The following is a 15,502-nucleotide window of genomic DNA, read 5'->3' on the forward strand; positions in this document are numbered from 1 at the left end:
GAGTGCAGTGGCCGCTCCCGGCCACCGCAGCCTCGACCTGCAGGGCTCAGGCGATCCTTCTGCCTCAGCCTTCCAAGGAGCTGGAACTACAGGCATGTGCTACCACGGCCGGCTAATTTTTTTGATTTATTGTAGAGAGGAGGTCTTGCCAAGTTGCCCGGGTGGGTCTCGAACCCGCAGGCTCAGGCAATTCGCTCGCCTCGGCCTCCCAAAGTGTTTAGATTACAGCCTGAGACACCGAGTCCGGCCATTTTTTTTTTTTTAATTAATTGAAGAGATGAGGTCTCACCAAGTTGCCAGGGTGGGTTTCAAACCCGCGGGCTCAGACAATCCACTCACCTTGGCCTCCCAGAGTGCTGGGATTACAAACTGAGCCACCAAGCCCGGCCTAGGCTAATTTTTTAATTTTAATTTTAATTTATTTTTTGTAGAGAAAAGGTCTCGCTTATGTTGCCGAGGCTGGTCTTGAACTCCTGGACTCAAGCTATTCTCCCACATGGCCTCCCAAAGTGTTGGAATTACAGGCGTGAGCCACTGTGCCTGGCCCCCTACTGCCCTATTAATTCTGCTCAGTAGGACCTTGAAATAATTTAAACATCTCTGGCTTCACAGATGGGGACACAGCAGCTCAGAGAGGTCAAGGGACTTGCTCAACTTCTTAAAAATGAGTCAGAGGCCCCCTGGAATGTAGCTTGCAGTTATTCATTTATTGATTTATCCATTCAACAAATACTGAGCACCCACTATGTGCCCAGTCCACTATAGGTGCTGGGAATACAATGGCAAGCATGAAGCCCCTGCCCTCCTGGGGCTGACTTTCCAGCTCTGAGACTGTGAACTCCTCTCCACCGTCCCAACAATGGGCACTGGGACGGCTACTCAGAAAGTGGGTGCTCAGTAAGTGCCTATCAGTTGGACAGGGTGCAGGTGGGTTATCACTGACAGGCTGTCTATCACATTTAATTTCTACCACTGTCTTCTTGGAATGCCTTCAAGCAGGGCAAATCACTTGTAAGGAATAACCCTTGAAATAACCTTTATCAAAAGTCATTTAAGTGCCAGGCAGTGGGGGCTTGACAGAGGTTACCTTATTTAATTCTACAAAGAAACCTGTGTAAATAGTATTATCCTTCTTTTCTTAGACAGATGAAGATGCTGGGAGACGTGACCTGTCTCACACCACATACCCAGTCAGTGGGAAAACTAGACCCAGAGCTCAGGATTACCTGACTTTTAGTTATCTGATCTGCCAGATCATTTTGTGTTTTCAAGACTTTGCTCCCAGCCACTAGGGCTGATCCTAGTAAAGTAGAAAGCAGCCAGAGGGCCACAACCCCACAGATTTTTTTATTATTATGTACAAGGGGAGTGGGGTCGGGATGAGGAAGAGGACATGTAAGACTGGGTGCTAGCCGGCCTCGGTGGCTCAGCCTGTAATCCTGTGCTTTTGGGAGGCTGAGGTGAGTGGATTGCCTGAGCCCACAGGTTCGAGACCCGCCTGGGCAACTTGGCGAGACCTCATCTCTACAATACATCAAAAATTAGCCGGACGTGGTAGCGCGCACCTGTAGTTCCAGCTACTTGGAAGGCTGAGGCGGAAGGATTGCTGGAGCCCAGCAGGTTGAGGCTGCGGTGGCCGGGAGCGGCCACTGCACTCCAGTCTGGGTGACAGAGTGAGACTCCAACTCAAAAAAAAAAGACTGGGTGCTTTCCTTTGATTTGCTTACACCGCAGCAAGGCACGGATGCAAGATGAAGAACCATTCCTGCAGGATTTTGCAACTCCAAACCCTCGCCCATGTTCCCAGGTCTCATGGCTCCCCTCCTGGCAGTGTTTGCCACATCTGCCCAGCATCAGGGTTATTTACAGCTGTGCAGAGCTCGCTCCTCTGGCCAAGAGTGCCTCAGTGGCAGGGCTTGGATCTGAATTATCTCTGGGCTTCCAGACTTCACATCCAGCCAGACTTGGTACCCCAAACAACAGACATTTATTTCCTCACAGTTCAAGAGGCTGGAGTCCAAGATCATGGTGCTAGCAGAGGTGTTTTCTGCTGAGGCCTCTCTTCCATCTTGCAGATGGCTTCTCTACGCGTGCACACTCCCGGTGTTTCTTCTCTTGCTCTAAGGACACCAGTCCTATAGGATTAGGGCCTCATCCTTATGGTCTCATTTAACTTCCGTGACCTCCTGGAGGTCTGTCTCCAAACAGTCATATTGAGGGGTAGGGCTTCAACATATGGATTTGGGGGCACAGTTCAGTCCATAACAGGGTCCACATACCTCTCTTAAATACTGCTGCGGGGGACAGGAAACCAGTCCACTGCTGGGGCCTGGGAGTGACACGGTCAGGACTGCGTTTCAGGATGCTTGTGGACCATCGTGGTTGAGTGAGTCCTGCTTTCTTGGGCCTGTCTGACCACTGTACTGTGTATCCCACTAAGCAAGATGCTTCTCCTTTTAGGGCCTCCAGAAAACACGAAGACCATTTCCCCAAGGGACCTTCTAGTGTGGAGCCCTCTGCTTAATTCACTCGTTTCTTCTTGATTTGGTCTCCCCACAAATATTTACTGACACTTCTTGGACAAGGCCCCCAGAAGTCTTGAGAGGATTCCTAAAGGCAGGGTCTTAGTCACCAATGTGACGGAGGGGATGGGAGGCCCACATGGGCAGACACACAGCCTGAGCTGGGTGAGGGCAGGTGAGAATAAGGCATGCAAAGCCCTGTCCGAGGATCCTGAGGTGGGGATAGGACACCTGGCTTAAGACCACCCTTCTCCCCCTCCCTTGCACCTAGAGTAACATCCACCTCCTCCCTCGTCAAGCTTTGGCCCAGAAAGCACTCACATATAGCTGCCAAATACACGCCCTCATCTGCTCAGGCCTGGGAGGCTGCTCTGCCTCCTCACTGGTCCTTCTGCCAGGCTCACACTTTTGTCCAGCTCATGCAGCCAGAGTCTATTAACCAACTCAGATGGAGGGCAATGACCTTGCTGCTACGCTCACTGGCCAATTCTCAGTCCTCAGATCATCTGACACTGGGTGACTCCCAGGTGACTGAGGTGGTGGTGCCCCTAACCAGGAGGGAAGGCACAGGAGGAAGAGCAGGCCAGAGGGTCAGAGGAGGAGCCCTGGGGGGAGTGAGGGCTGGTGGAGGGCTGCACAGAGAGGACACGCTCACAGCCAGTGTTGGGATGTAAAACGTAGGAGAGGGGCCTTGGCAGTCGGATGTCACCAGCGGTAGAGAAACCAAGCCTGACGCAATGGCATGGACAGACAGCAGAGGCCTTAGATGCCACCCAGGCGATGGCAGCACGGAGAGGCAGAGGCACCTGAAACCTCCTCTAGCCCTGGGTGCACACTCAGTGCTGGAGGAGGCTCATCCAAGTGTGAGGGAAGCATGGCCGGGGAGTGCCCCTACTCCTTGGATGCCATCTCTTGTGGACTTCTGCTCCAGAGAGCACTGTCTTCTGTTCCTCTGCTGTGGGCCCATCTGTGTTGGTCTCTAAAGTGTTCTCTCCTCCACCGTGGAATCTAGGCAGAAGCCTCTTTCCCTGCTTCATCTAAGGAGATGACCTCTTGTCACCAAATCCACAGGTCACTCTGTATTGTCCCCAGCCCCAACCATGGGCTGCTGAGGCCTGCCGGCTTATCAACATCCTGCATTACTGACCGCTGGAGGCAAGGTGTGGACCCCACCCATCTGGGAAGTCCCAGAAAGGCTCTGTCCTCATCTGACCCCTGCCAGTTTAGCAGGTGAGGCCAAGTGCTATGGTTTAATTTGTCCCCTCAAATTCATGTGTTGAAATTCAGTCGCCAACGTGCCAGTATTAGAGGTGGGCTCTGAGGAGGTGATTAAGTTGAGGGCATAACCCTCATGAATGAGACAAACTTTCTTAGAAAAAGGCTTGAGAGAGCAGGTTCCCTTTTCCACCATGAGGTCACAGCATTCCAGGGCGCCGTCTGGGAAGCGGAGACTGGGCCCTCCCGGACACCAGCCCTCTGGCACCTTAATCTTGCACTCCCAGCCTTCAAGACGGTAAGAAATAAATGTCTGCTGTTTATAAACTATGCAGTCCGTGGTATATCTGTGGTATGCAGCAGCACAAATGAGCCAGACACCAAGGCAAGATTACCTTCTTAGCGCTCTGGCTTCCTGAACAGCTGTCCTGCCAACTCCATCTCCTTCCACACCTTTTCAGCGATCCCTGGATTGCCTTTTGACCTCAGCAGTTCAGGATGTTTCATCTTTGTTCAGCCAGCGTGACACTTCCCTGGTTTGTTATTAGATCGAGTTCCTCCCAGGGTGGGCCTCTTTTGTGTCACTCATATGTCCCAGTGTCTCAGGGGTCATGGATGCTCAGGGAATGCTTGCCAAGAATGAATCATCCCCAAGTCAGTTCCAGGTTCTCGTGGTCTTGCCAAGGGGCCATGGCCCACATCCACTGGTAGGTGTTTCCAACCACCTCCTAGGCTTCTGCTAGGACAGTCTTCCTCTTCCCTGCAGTGGGTGGGCAGGCAGGCTCTTTGGTGGGTGCATAACACATTCCGCTACAACCTTTAGGCATTTACTTAAGACATTAGCTGGCTTTGTGCTCGCTGACAGGGTCTGGGCCCAGAGCCCAGCCCCATGGGAAGACCCTGACTTTCCCACAGCTGGGGGCTTGGGCAGGGAAGGCAGGTGGGCCAGGCTGGGGATGGTGCTCAGAAGCAAGACAGAGCAGGGAGAGGTGCTACCCAGTTTTGCTGGCAGAGGGAGGGAGAGGTGAGCACTTTCCTCCTTCTGCCTAGCCGCCTCCTTCTCAAGAGCCCAGGCAGATGCGAAGCCTCTCACAGGGGTGCCTCCATGTGGCCTTTTGAGGAATCACATGCATTAAATTACTAAGCTGTGAGGCTGGCATCATTGCCCGTTTTACTGATAAAACTGAGGCTCCAAGGGGCAGGATAACTTGCCCCCGTTCAAAGCGACAGAACCAGCGTTTGAATGTGGGTCTATCTCTGTCCTGATGTCTTGCTTCCAAGTTCCTTCCATGTCTCATGAGCTTAAAAAGCATGACGGGGCTATCTGGTCCCATTCTTGGTCTGATGCATAAATCAGCTGTCCTCTCTTCCCAAGCAAGAATCAGTTTCTGAACACTTTCAGCAATGGTGAAATCATCACCACACGGCATTTGAGACCAGGAGGCAGACCCGGGCTGGAAAGCTCTCCTTCACCTGGGCGAGGCGAAAAGGCAGAGAAGCCTGGAGAGCCCCAGTCCTGTGTGGCAGTGCTACGCACAGGCCAGCCCATGGGATTCTGACAGACAAAACTTTGGTGACGCCTCCCATCCCACCTAAACCTGAGGTTTCTCAAAGCCCATCACTTCCAGGAACCTTTCTTGGGTTCCACAGAGGGCAAGGTGGGGCAAAGCCTTAGGCTGAGGAGCTCTGTCAGGGTAGAGACACGGGTCAGGCCTCCCCTTTCCTGGTGAGGTCCTGTAATGTGTATAGGTCCCTGGCCCTTTAGGATCCCCCACTGGAAGGCAGTGATGCCAACTTCTATGCCAGGCACTGTGCTAGTGTTTTCCACACATAGCTTCAAGTAATCCTCACATCCTATAAGGCAGGAACAACTAGATTTACAGAGGAGGAACCCTGTATCTAAGCTTAAGTGGTAAGCAAGGAAAGGCAGGATTCAGGCCTGAGTTCAGCCACCATGTGCTATGCCGCACCACGACCTGGAGGCCCTGTGTCCTCATCTTTGCTTAGGAGGTCAGTGATGATGCAGATGCTGTCTTGGCCCTGGGCTCCTGCTCCAAGCTCATCGCTCCCTTGGGTCTCCGTCGCAGCTTGGCACTGAGGCTCTAAGACACCAGGCCCTTCAAGCTATGATGGAGAGCCGCTTTATTATTAAACAGCATCGTCCCCAGGGAAGGGCAACTCTCCACCTTGCCCCGAAAACACAACCCTCAAAGTCGCTTTCCAACTACTTTGCTTCTGTCGTCAATCTCCAACCTCAGCTGCTTCCCATCATGGCAAATTTTTTTTTCTTTTTTTTTAAACTAATGAAACAGCTAAGACAACTGTCCATTTTATTTTATTTGTTAAATTGCTAAAAAGTCATCAGGGGAAAACATTAACAAAAAATGAAATTGTGACAGAGATTTGAATATCAATGAAATCTGTTTTCATTCCTACACTGTTATGTGCCTAAAATAACAATCTCAGGGCAAGCCACCTGGCATCCCTGAGTTGTATGGAAAACATCACTCACAGCACCAGCTTTGCCAGGGCACAAGGGGTGTGCACTGACATGAACCCTGGTTGGAGGGAGGGGAGCAGAGCGAGTAGAGAGAACATCAGAGCCAATGCCTACGGTGTGCTCTCACTGACGATTAACTTGGTGAAAGGGAGCCACTTACTGGTAACCATGCAGAACATGCCTTCTGCAGTTCACAGGGAGGCTGCACGGGCCGCAGACCTTGAAGTTCAACTTCCTTGCCCCTGGGTGTGTTCAGATCCTCCCCACTGATTTGTGCGCTGGTAAGAGACCACGGATAATGCAAGCAGAGCATATCACCATGCCAGGATCACCACAGGACAAGGACAGACAGACAGACCAACCAGGAATATCACTTTTAAGGGAAGGAAACAAGCAAAGCAGAAGGAAACCCAGAGCGACAAGGTGAAAGGAAAGGGAAACATCCCTTTGTTCTCCATGGGCTGGTGGCTTTCTGTCCTCCAAAGTCAAAACTTCTTAACTTAGTTTTCTTTCTTCCTCCTCCTCTTTCCTTTAAAGAGCTCCAACACAGTTTCTAGAATAGTTCATGGTTTCGGCTCTTGCTTTAATAGTCAAACGTCAAAATCAAATCAATCCACAGAGGGCTGGGAGGAGAGTAAGCCCAGTATTGCCTTAAAGTGAAATTCAAGGTTGTTTCAACACCCAAGTTGTACTCCCAAAATGCAGGGGTGGGGTAGTGAGTCCACCACCAAAGTGTAGAAGGGTGGAAGTATGAATGAAAACACAGAACCCTCTCTGCTGCATAATCTGTAAAATGAGAGAGCAGGAAGCTCTGTCCAAGAGGGTAGGAAGAGACTCAAATTCTTACATGAGGTCAACAAGGTGGCCGGTGAAGTCACTAGGACATGGGAGATCTCAAAGGCACACTTGCAGGAATGGAAGGGGTTAAAGCTTCAAGTAGAAACAAAATGTATGTCAAATACTTAAATACTGATAAATATTTGCTCCTGAGGGTTTAAAAAAAATATTTGTCTTATTTTTCTCAGTGAATTTTAAGACAAAACTGGTATCATGTCAAAATGGAGTTGTGGTTAAATCTGATCTGACGGAAGCATCCATGGTGCTGTGGAAATGTGCTCCTCAGTGAGACACGTGAGGTTCCACTGCACACGTGGCTTCAGGGGGCCTGAAGAGACAATCACCTCGACTGTGTGGAGTCACTTTCCCAACATACATGCCCACAGTGCCCAGCAGCCACCAAGGCCAGGCAGATTCTTCTGAAAGAGCTGCAAGCAGAGTTCCAAGCAATGTGGGTCATACTGGAATAAAATGGAGTTCAGAGGAACCAGATTACTTTCTCTGTTGCCTGCCTACTTGGGGGAAGTGGAGAGTCAGGTTAACAGCTGGCTTAGGAAGGCCACAGGACAAAGAGAAAGACTACAAAGTGGAGATTCTGAACTTCCAGGCGTCCAAATACTTCATATTTAGATAGGAACTGAGTTTGGAGGCACTGTCCATGCACACGTGCAATGTCATAAACAAGGTTCAGCAATAGCAACAATGCCTACATTGATTAACTTTCTGAGCTAGTTTTCCCTTGTAAATAAGTAGCCCTCATGATTGAAGAGTCTTTGCCAAGCAAGGACTGGCAACAGCCCCAGAGCCTCAGAGTCAGGAAAGTAAAGTGTCGAGCTTCGACAGTCGAGTTGGACACCACAGTGATCAGGCACATGGTCATTTCCTCACCTAAGGGAGCATGGACAGCAGTTTCTGGAACACATACCCTTCCTTATGAGTTGGCCCTTCCCTGGGCTGGGCACCAGGGGCTTTTCCTACCAACATCCCATTGTAAAAGCTAATGGTTAGGGGGAGGATTCAGCATGATGTAGCGGGAGAAAACACACCTAAGACCGGGCTGCTGAGCGCTGGCTGAAAGCCAGACCCAGGGCCAGCTGCAGCAGGCTTGTACTTGGGAAGCACTAACAAGAAAAACAGGGTGCAGGGCGGGAAATATGGTGTTCTGAAATTTAAATCCCATGGCAAAACAAAAAATCCTCTTTCCACTGATGAGAAAATCACCAGAAATCCATATTTAAGTGGTGCCATTTGAATTAAGCTTATTTTGCCATCTTCTATGTCTATCCAGACCACGGTTCTAAAACTAGTAACTTGTAGCTTTCTGTATCAACCAGAGAAGTGCTCTACTTGGTTGCACCTTAGTCTCAGAAATGAAGTACAAGTAAGTAGAAGCTGGGGTGACACATTAGCAAGACAAGCACAAAGGATGGAGCTGTTCCTGAGGTCAGTCATGCATCATGAAGGTTAAGTACATGATACTCAAGGCCATCATCTGTCAATAGCCAGGAAGAGGAATACATGTTACGACAAGGAAAAAAACCATTTCTAAAAAGAACTATTACCAGGATTCCCTTCCAGGATCAATTTCAGCATTCTACAAACACAGAATGGGTGTGCCCAATGTGCTTTGGAAATAAAAGAAGCCCATGGGGGAAAGAACAGTATCTTTTGATGCTTCAAGCATTTCTGACAATACTGGCATCTTAGAATTCCCCCTAGTGATACGGCCCCCTAGTGATACCAGGGAGAGTTCGAGCAGTATTTCTAAGAAGCATCTGATCTCTCTAGGCATCTGAACTTTGTAAAAGAAACAAAAAATGAGAAGGGTTTTAGTGCTTAAAAAAATTCACAGATGCAAAAAAAAAAAAGAAAGAAAAGAAAAAAGCAGCCTATAAATGGAAAAGGCAACTTCTGAGGATCATGTTCTAAGGGAAAAGGAGAACAAACATGGTTTTTGGCAACTTGTAACCAAATACAATTGATTGTCAGAAAATTCCACAATCAGACACCAAAATATTTTTTGAGACATGAAGGGAGCACTCAAAAGACCAATGGACACTAGGTGGACAAATGTCAATGTCCGCTGCATAAATATTATCTCACGGTGACCTGGCATACAAACATGGAACAAAATTCCTTTCTGGATAACTTTCCTCAGCCATAAAGGGCAGAAGGGAGCCAGGCACAGGGTATCTCTGAAGAGCTGTCACGGGTCCTCTGTGGTTTTAAGAGAAGGGGAAGAACGGTTTCCTATAAGTCTCTTTTACCCTGCCAACACCTGAAGCACAAGTCTACAAACCTCCTCCTTTGTATCTTACATATGCCCTTCATTTTCCAACTCCGAGAAGGCCACACAAAGATTTACAGGGGGCTCTTCAGTTTCTTTTGGAAAATGACTGATTATTAATCAGTCTGTTCTCTAACTTCTTGGTCTAGTTACCAGCAAAGTAGAAAAAGGCAGCACAGCCTCTGCTAAAACACAGCAACAACTTTATCTGAGCCAGGACGGAGATCTCTCCCTTTTTGTAAACAGAGTTGGCTATATAATATATATATATATATTTATATATAATTATTTTTCTTAATGGAGATTTGGTCCCAGCCTGCAGTGAGTTAGGTTGGGAATTAGAGTTTTGGTTTATGGGAGTTATTTTGCTGTTTACTCAATTCTCAGTCCAAATGCTTGCACACTGGAAAATTTCAAATTAAAAGCCACAGAAAGGGAAAGGGGTTTAGAACACACTATCTCTTTGCTCGCACAAAGTACAAGGCGTTTGTTTTTGGATAGTACTTCACATTCTGTTTCTTGTCCATGAGTCCTCCGAATATGATGAGTTCACCCCTGCCTTGTACCACTGTATGCAGGCTGGTTTCAGGAGGTCCCACCACAGAACTGCTATTAAATACTTTCCACTTGACCCGCCCCTTTTCCTTGGTGTCTTTAATGTCCAGCACATACATCTGCATGGGCTTGCAGTTCATACTCTGGTACAGAGGTTTGCCAACATTTAGGGACTGTGGAGGGTGGTGGCCCAGGCGGCGGGCAATGGGAGGTAAGGAGTGTCCATCTCCTTGGGCAGGCCCTGGGCGGGGGATGGGCACTGTTTCTGCACTGCTCAGGCTCTGGCTCCCAGGGGAGCCTGGAGAAGACCCAAGAGGAGGACTTAGTGCTGCAGAGGCTGAGGGGACTTTGGATGACATCGCCTTGATGGCTTCCAGACTCCGACGTAGGGCACCTGGGGAGACGGCCCCTGCAAGGGCACTGGCTACATGCGGCGGGGTATGCACACCATTCGTCTGTTCAGGGGGGTGCCTCATACTTCCTCCGACTGTCCTGTTGTCCATGCCGTCCATATGATTGCTGGAAGGAGGTTTTAGATCCCAATTCAGATCTATAGATCCCAATCTCAAATCTTTCTGATCTGGCAGTGACCCTCGCCGGGGGGCCAAAGAAAGTCCCATTTTGAGGTCATACCCTTCAGCAGCAGATGGAGTGCTTGGAGATATGGCCTGTACAGGGCTGTCCAAGGAAGAGCCACCAACAACTGCTGTTCCTGGAGATAAACTCCCACCATTGAGGATAGGAGAACCATCTCCTCTGGCTGGGGAAAGGCTCCCTTCCCGGGAACCTGAGGGAGTCTGCCTTTGAGCCCTGGGCCTCAGTGTTCCCCAGCGGCCGTTAACACACGGAGCTTCATCCATACTTCTTACTGGAGACTGAGAGCGGTACTCTCGGGTTTCGGGAACCAGAGCTGGAGGAGTGGCACTGATAGGTGACGGGCGAGAGTTCAGGCTGGGGCTGAGTGGTGCTCTCCCACTAGGAGCCTGACTGAAGACCACCACACACTGTCCCACCTAGAAGACAAAGGATCTGTGCTCACAGACTCTTCTACAATTCTGATCGTTAATTCAACTGTCAAACATCTTATCACAAGCATCTGGAATGTGCCAAGCATTTTGTAGGTGCCTGAGATATGGAAATCAAAATGATGTAGTCTGCTCTTTAGGACAGAAGGGGAGACAGACATGGGAACAATTGTTGCTTTAGTGTTTAACGATGTACAATCATTAAAGTTATCTCTACAGAATAGCAGTGAAGAGAAGAATCACTTTTTGTTTGAGGGACTGTGGGACAAGTTTCATAACAGAGATGCTTAAACTTGGGGCTTGCCCACATAAGTTTTCCCACCTAGTGAGATATACCAAAGAAGCTATGGTTAATGTCTGCCTCTGTTGTGACATCAAGGTGTGTTCTATTTTTACACAAATTTCCTTTGAAATCTGGCTCAGCCTGTAATCCCGCACTTTGGGAGGCCAAGGTGAGTGGATTGCCTGAGCCTGCGGGTTCAGGACCCGCCTGGGTAACTTGGCGAGACCTCATCTCTACAATAAATCAAAAATCAGCCGGGTGTGGTAGTGTGTGCCTGTAATTCCAGCTACTTGGAAGGCTGAGGCGGAAGGATGGCCAGAGCCCAGCAGGTTGAGACTGCGGTGGCCGGGAGCGGCCACTGCACTCCAGTCTGGGCAACAGAGTGAGACTCCAACTCAAAAAAATAAATAAATAAATGAAATCTGACAAATTAGTGTGGTTTTCCAGTTAGGCCCTCTCCTCCTGCTGGCCTGTGTCTAATCCCTTCTTACCCGGCAGGCTGGGTGACACCACAGTTCTGGGGCCCCATGCTCTTCATGTTCCACCTTGAGTGGCTGCCAGGCCCAGGGACCAGAATGCATATGCAACAACCAAGCATCCTTGAACAGCTGGAAGAGAAGAACCAACAACAGAACTCAGGACATGTTCCAACATGCACACACACAAAAAGCTGTAGTGTCTGGTCTCAAAAGTGTGTGAGCTCTTCAGAAAGAATACCTTAAAATCCTCAGGTAATTACTTAGTTATGCATGCATTTATGCTTTCATCTATATAGTAACAGTGGTCTGGCACACAAAATTGCTCTTGTGACCCATGAGTCAACTGTAAGTGGTTTTGACTTGTGTGTGTATGTGTGTGTGTGTGTTTGTGTGTGTACTAGGGGTTGAGAGAGAGGGTAACAAACAAATATCCATAACTTTGTGAATCTGCATTCTTAAATAAGTTCCATGTGAACTCTGGCAATTATTAATCTGCTTTTGTGCCCTTTCCCCTTAAAAAAAATAATAGCAGCAAACCTTATAGCCTAAAGAGGAAATTGGAAGAGGAAGAATACAGCTATGAATATTAAAGAGATAAATGTCTCTGAATAAAAGCATCACACAGCTCTAAAAAAGAGCAGGAAAAAAGTCAGAAGATATGAAAGCTATACACCCAAGGTGGAAAAGGCATTACCTAAATTAAAATGCCATGAAAATAGTCTTGTATACGTCTACACAATAAGACAGGAAGCAAGTTTTGAATACTTAGCAGCAATGCATACAGGGATGCCACACAAGCAATACTCACAGCATTGGGACCGCCACACCCTCCGAGGATTAAGATAGTTACATCATCTATGACAATCTGGAGAGGGGAAGAAATTTAAAATAAACCTACAATGACACAGGTATCTGACTTCCTATGCTTCAATGGTACATGAAAACAGACTACCTAGCTCCCAAATGAGTGTTCTAGTTATCATAAGCTTTCCATTCTCCCAAAAGCATGTCAATTCTGATCCCTATGAACAAATTACTGGCAATTCACCTAAAAGGACACATTCTTTGTTGTTCAAATATTATTAACATGAGTGTCAAACACATAAAATGCAGGGCTCTCTTGACAAAAGAAACAGCAAAATAAATGCTTTGGGAAGGAGAATATAAAGCCACTATAAATAACAGAACCCATTAGAAGCTGAAAAATAAACACTAGCAAAAAAAAATAATAATACATTTTCTTTGGTTTAGTGCATTGGCATCTTACCTGACGCCCTCCTCCCTCTCCCATCCTAACTGAAAGATGCTATAGTGTTTGCTGAATGGTTATTTTAATTCCTGAGCACCTGAGATTGGCCACCTCGAGGATGAGGACTGGGGCCGGAGATGTTCGGCTTGGACCACGCCCACTGCTCGAGGTCAAGGACCCAGACATCATTGCTCCTGTGAGAGAAGGACAGAAGGATGAAGGGAGTTGGGAGCTCCCAGGGACCAAAATATTGGTCAGTGAGTTCCACATGCCTGTGCCCAGCTTGTAAACTTGCACTATTTTCACTTTCATGGGCTGCCTGGGCTGGAGGAGGTTTCAGAGACGGCCTACTCAGAGTTTGCTCCCATCCAATCCCCAACCTGTCCTATTTCAGAACCAGAAAGAACACGTTATTGAACACCAGCTCTGCAGCCTGAACCAGTCACTTAATTTTCTAACTCTGGTTTCCTTATCTATAAAAGTAAATATATGGCTACTACTCTGAAGAGCTGATATAAACGAAGGGACCTTTATAAAAAATGCCCAGCAAAGCACCATGCTCCTCATCAGCACTTACACTGTATTTTTCTTCCTTTACTTTCCCTAGCAGTTACTTTGAGATCGTCAAACTTCTCTTTCCAAAACTGACCCATAAGGCCTCACCTGAGTCATGTCTGTAGCCACATACTTGAAGTAAAAGGTAACTTAGTGACAGCAGAAAATAGTTCCTGGTCAAACTATAGTCTTTCAAAAGTAAAAACCACAGGAAGAGGAAAAATTATTCAAAAGGCAGCTTTATCATTATCCAGGATTTAAAAGCTTTATCGATTCTGGCTACAAAATGTAATTTCACAATAGCTTATGAAAGTTGCAGTTTTATCAAGGACAAACTGGCATCCCCAACTCTCCAGGGACAAGCATGACAATGACAGACTCTTGGATACAGTCTTTCTTTTATGACCACCTCTCTAAAGTCATTTATTTACATATAAGAATACAGGAATAATAAGCTCTATTAACTGAAATCCTAAACCATCTCACCTGGAAGGCAGCTCCTATAATCTCTCTCCACAACTGTTTTAAAATATAATGATGGAGGCTGGGCTAGGTGGCTCACCCTGTAATCCCTGCACTTTGGGAGGCCAAGTGAGTAGATTGCCTGGGCCTGTGGGTTCAAGACCAGTTCAAGACCAGCCTGGGCAACTTGGTGAGACCTTGTCTCTACAACAAATCAAAAATTAGCCAGGCATGGTAGCATGCGCCTGTAGTTCCGGCTACTTGGAAGGCTGAGGTGGAAGGATCACTGGAGCCCAAGAAGGTCAAGGCTGTGGTGGCTGTGAGTGTGCCACTGCACTCCAGCCTGGGCGATGGAGCGAGACTCCAACTCAAAAATAAATAAATAAATAAATAATAAAATAAAATATGATGACGGAGGGCACCCTAAGAGAGGACAGTGCTCAGACTGGAATGGTCTTATTGCTGACAGTTCATCAACTTGCGTTTCAGAGCACAGGAGGAATGAATACAATTGCTGTTACTGCTGAATCAGATAAATAGTGATACAGATGGATGCTCTGGCGCGTGACTCTGGCCTGAGCTGGCCAGTTTTGGCCAGAGGCAGAGAGGACACAGGAAAAACAACCTTACAGAAGACACCTGACACAGCTTTCTTGCTTCCATCCAATCCTCAACCCATCCCTTTGTCTTTTCCCTCCTTTCATGCTCTTTACACGTGGCTCAATCAAACCATTCCATTTGGAGCCCATGATTTCCACTTGTCCTGTCAATCGCCCTTTCTCCGTCTCTAAGGCAAGAACTGGGTAACACAGCAGAGCAAGGAAAAGTTCTCTGCTTCTTGGAAGCTGGCGTTCGTGGGCATGCACAGCAGACAAGGTAGAGGGTCCGTGAGAACTGGATCCTACTGAGCAGACTGTGTGCCAAACAAAGAGATTCCACATAACCTTGATTTTACAGAACAAATTTCTCGACTTACTGGTCTGTGACTAGGGGATTGAAGAACAGAATGTGAGGGTGAGATAACTACTTGGATTCACCAGAACTACGGTCAGGAATAATGACTGACTAATTCACTGTTCTGACCTGTCATTCCTAGGAATGTTTTCCTTCAGGTTAATGTGGAGCAAACCAAATATACTTACATTTGCCGGGATCCTAAAGAGCCACCAAAGACAATCATCTTATCATCAATCACACAGGAGGAATGGCCAGCCATGGGAGGGGGCCCATGGGTTGTCACAATGCAATTCCACCTAATGCAAAAAGACAGAAGGAATCCTAGAAATCAGCACCATCTGCTTCTGATCTTATGTGTTTATGGTGAAAAACGGTAAGTAGGCATCCATTTAAAATAACAATCCTAGCCGGGCTCGGTGGCTCAGCCTGGAATCCCGCGTCTTTGGGAGGCTGAGGTGAGTGGATTGCCTGAGCTCGCGGGTTTGAGACCCGCCTAGGCAACTTGGTGAGACCTCCTCTCTACAATAAATCAAAATGAGCTGGGCGTGGTAGTGCGCGCCTGTAGTTCCAGCTACT

The 15,502-nt window shown here is 47.8% G+C and overlaps 2 protein-coding genes across 3 annotated transcripts in view; both read right to left on the reverse strand.

Annotated features, from left to right (window-relative positions):
- Nucleotides 1-3,398, reverse strand: part of RSG1 (REM2 and RAB like small GTPase 1) — a 9,772-nt gene extending 6,374 nt beyond the window's left edge. The window contains exon 1 of the mRNA XM_008064304.1: nucleotides 3,329-3,398. Within this exon, the coding sequence (XP_008062495.1) occupies nucleotides 3,329-3,398 (70 nt within the window). The remainder of the gene's footprint in view (nucleotides 1-3,328) is intronic.
- Nucleotides 3,399-6,050: 2,652 nt separating this feature from the next.
- The window catches only part of FBXO42 (F-box protein 42), a 100,719-nt gene continuing 91,267 nt past the window's right edge, over nucleotides 6,051-15,502 (reverse strand). The window contains exons 6-10 of one of the 2 annotated variants that reach the window (XM_021715675.1): nucleotides 15,112-15,222; nucleotides 13,050-13,146; nucleotides 12,512-12,568; nucleotides 11,716-11,832; nucleotides 6,051-10,929 (exon numbers count right to left, since the gene is read on the reverse strand). In XM_021715675.1, the coding sequence (XP_021571350.1) occupies nucleotides 9,817-10,929; nucleotides 11,716-11,832; nucleotides 12,512-12,568; nucleotides 13,050-13,146; nucleotides 15,112-15,222 (1,495 nt within the window). In that variant the 3' untranslated portion in view covers nucleotides 6,051-9,816. The remainder of the gene's footprint in view (nucleotides 10,930-11,715; nucleotides 11,833-12,511; nucleotides 12,569-13,049; nucleotides 13,147-15,111; nucleotides 15,223-15,502) is intronic. The other variant, XM_008064303.2, reaches the window with a different exon arrangement.

The sequence above is a fragment of the Carlito syrichta genome, unplaced genomic scaffold, assembly GCF_000164805.1.
Source record: "Carlito syrichta isolate Samal-C Ts95f unplaced genomic scaffold, Tarsius_syrichta-2.0.1 Scaffold307274, whole genome shotgun sequence".
Taxonomy (NCBI): Eukaryota; Metazoa; Chordata; class Mammalia; order Primates; family Tarsiidae; genus Carlito; species Carlito syrichta.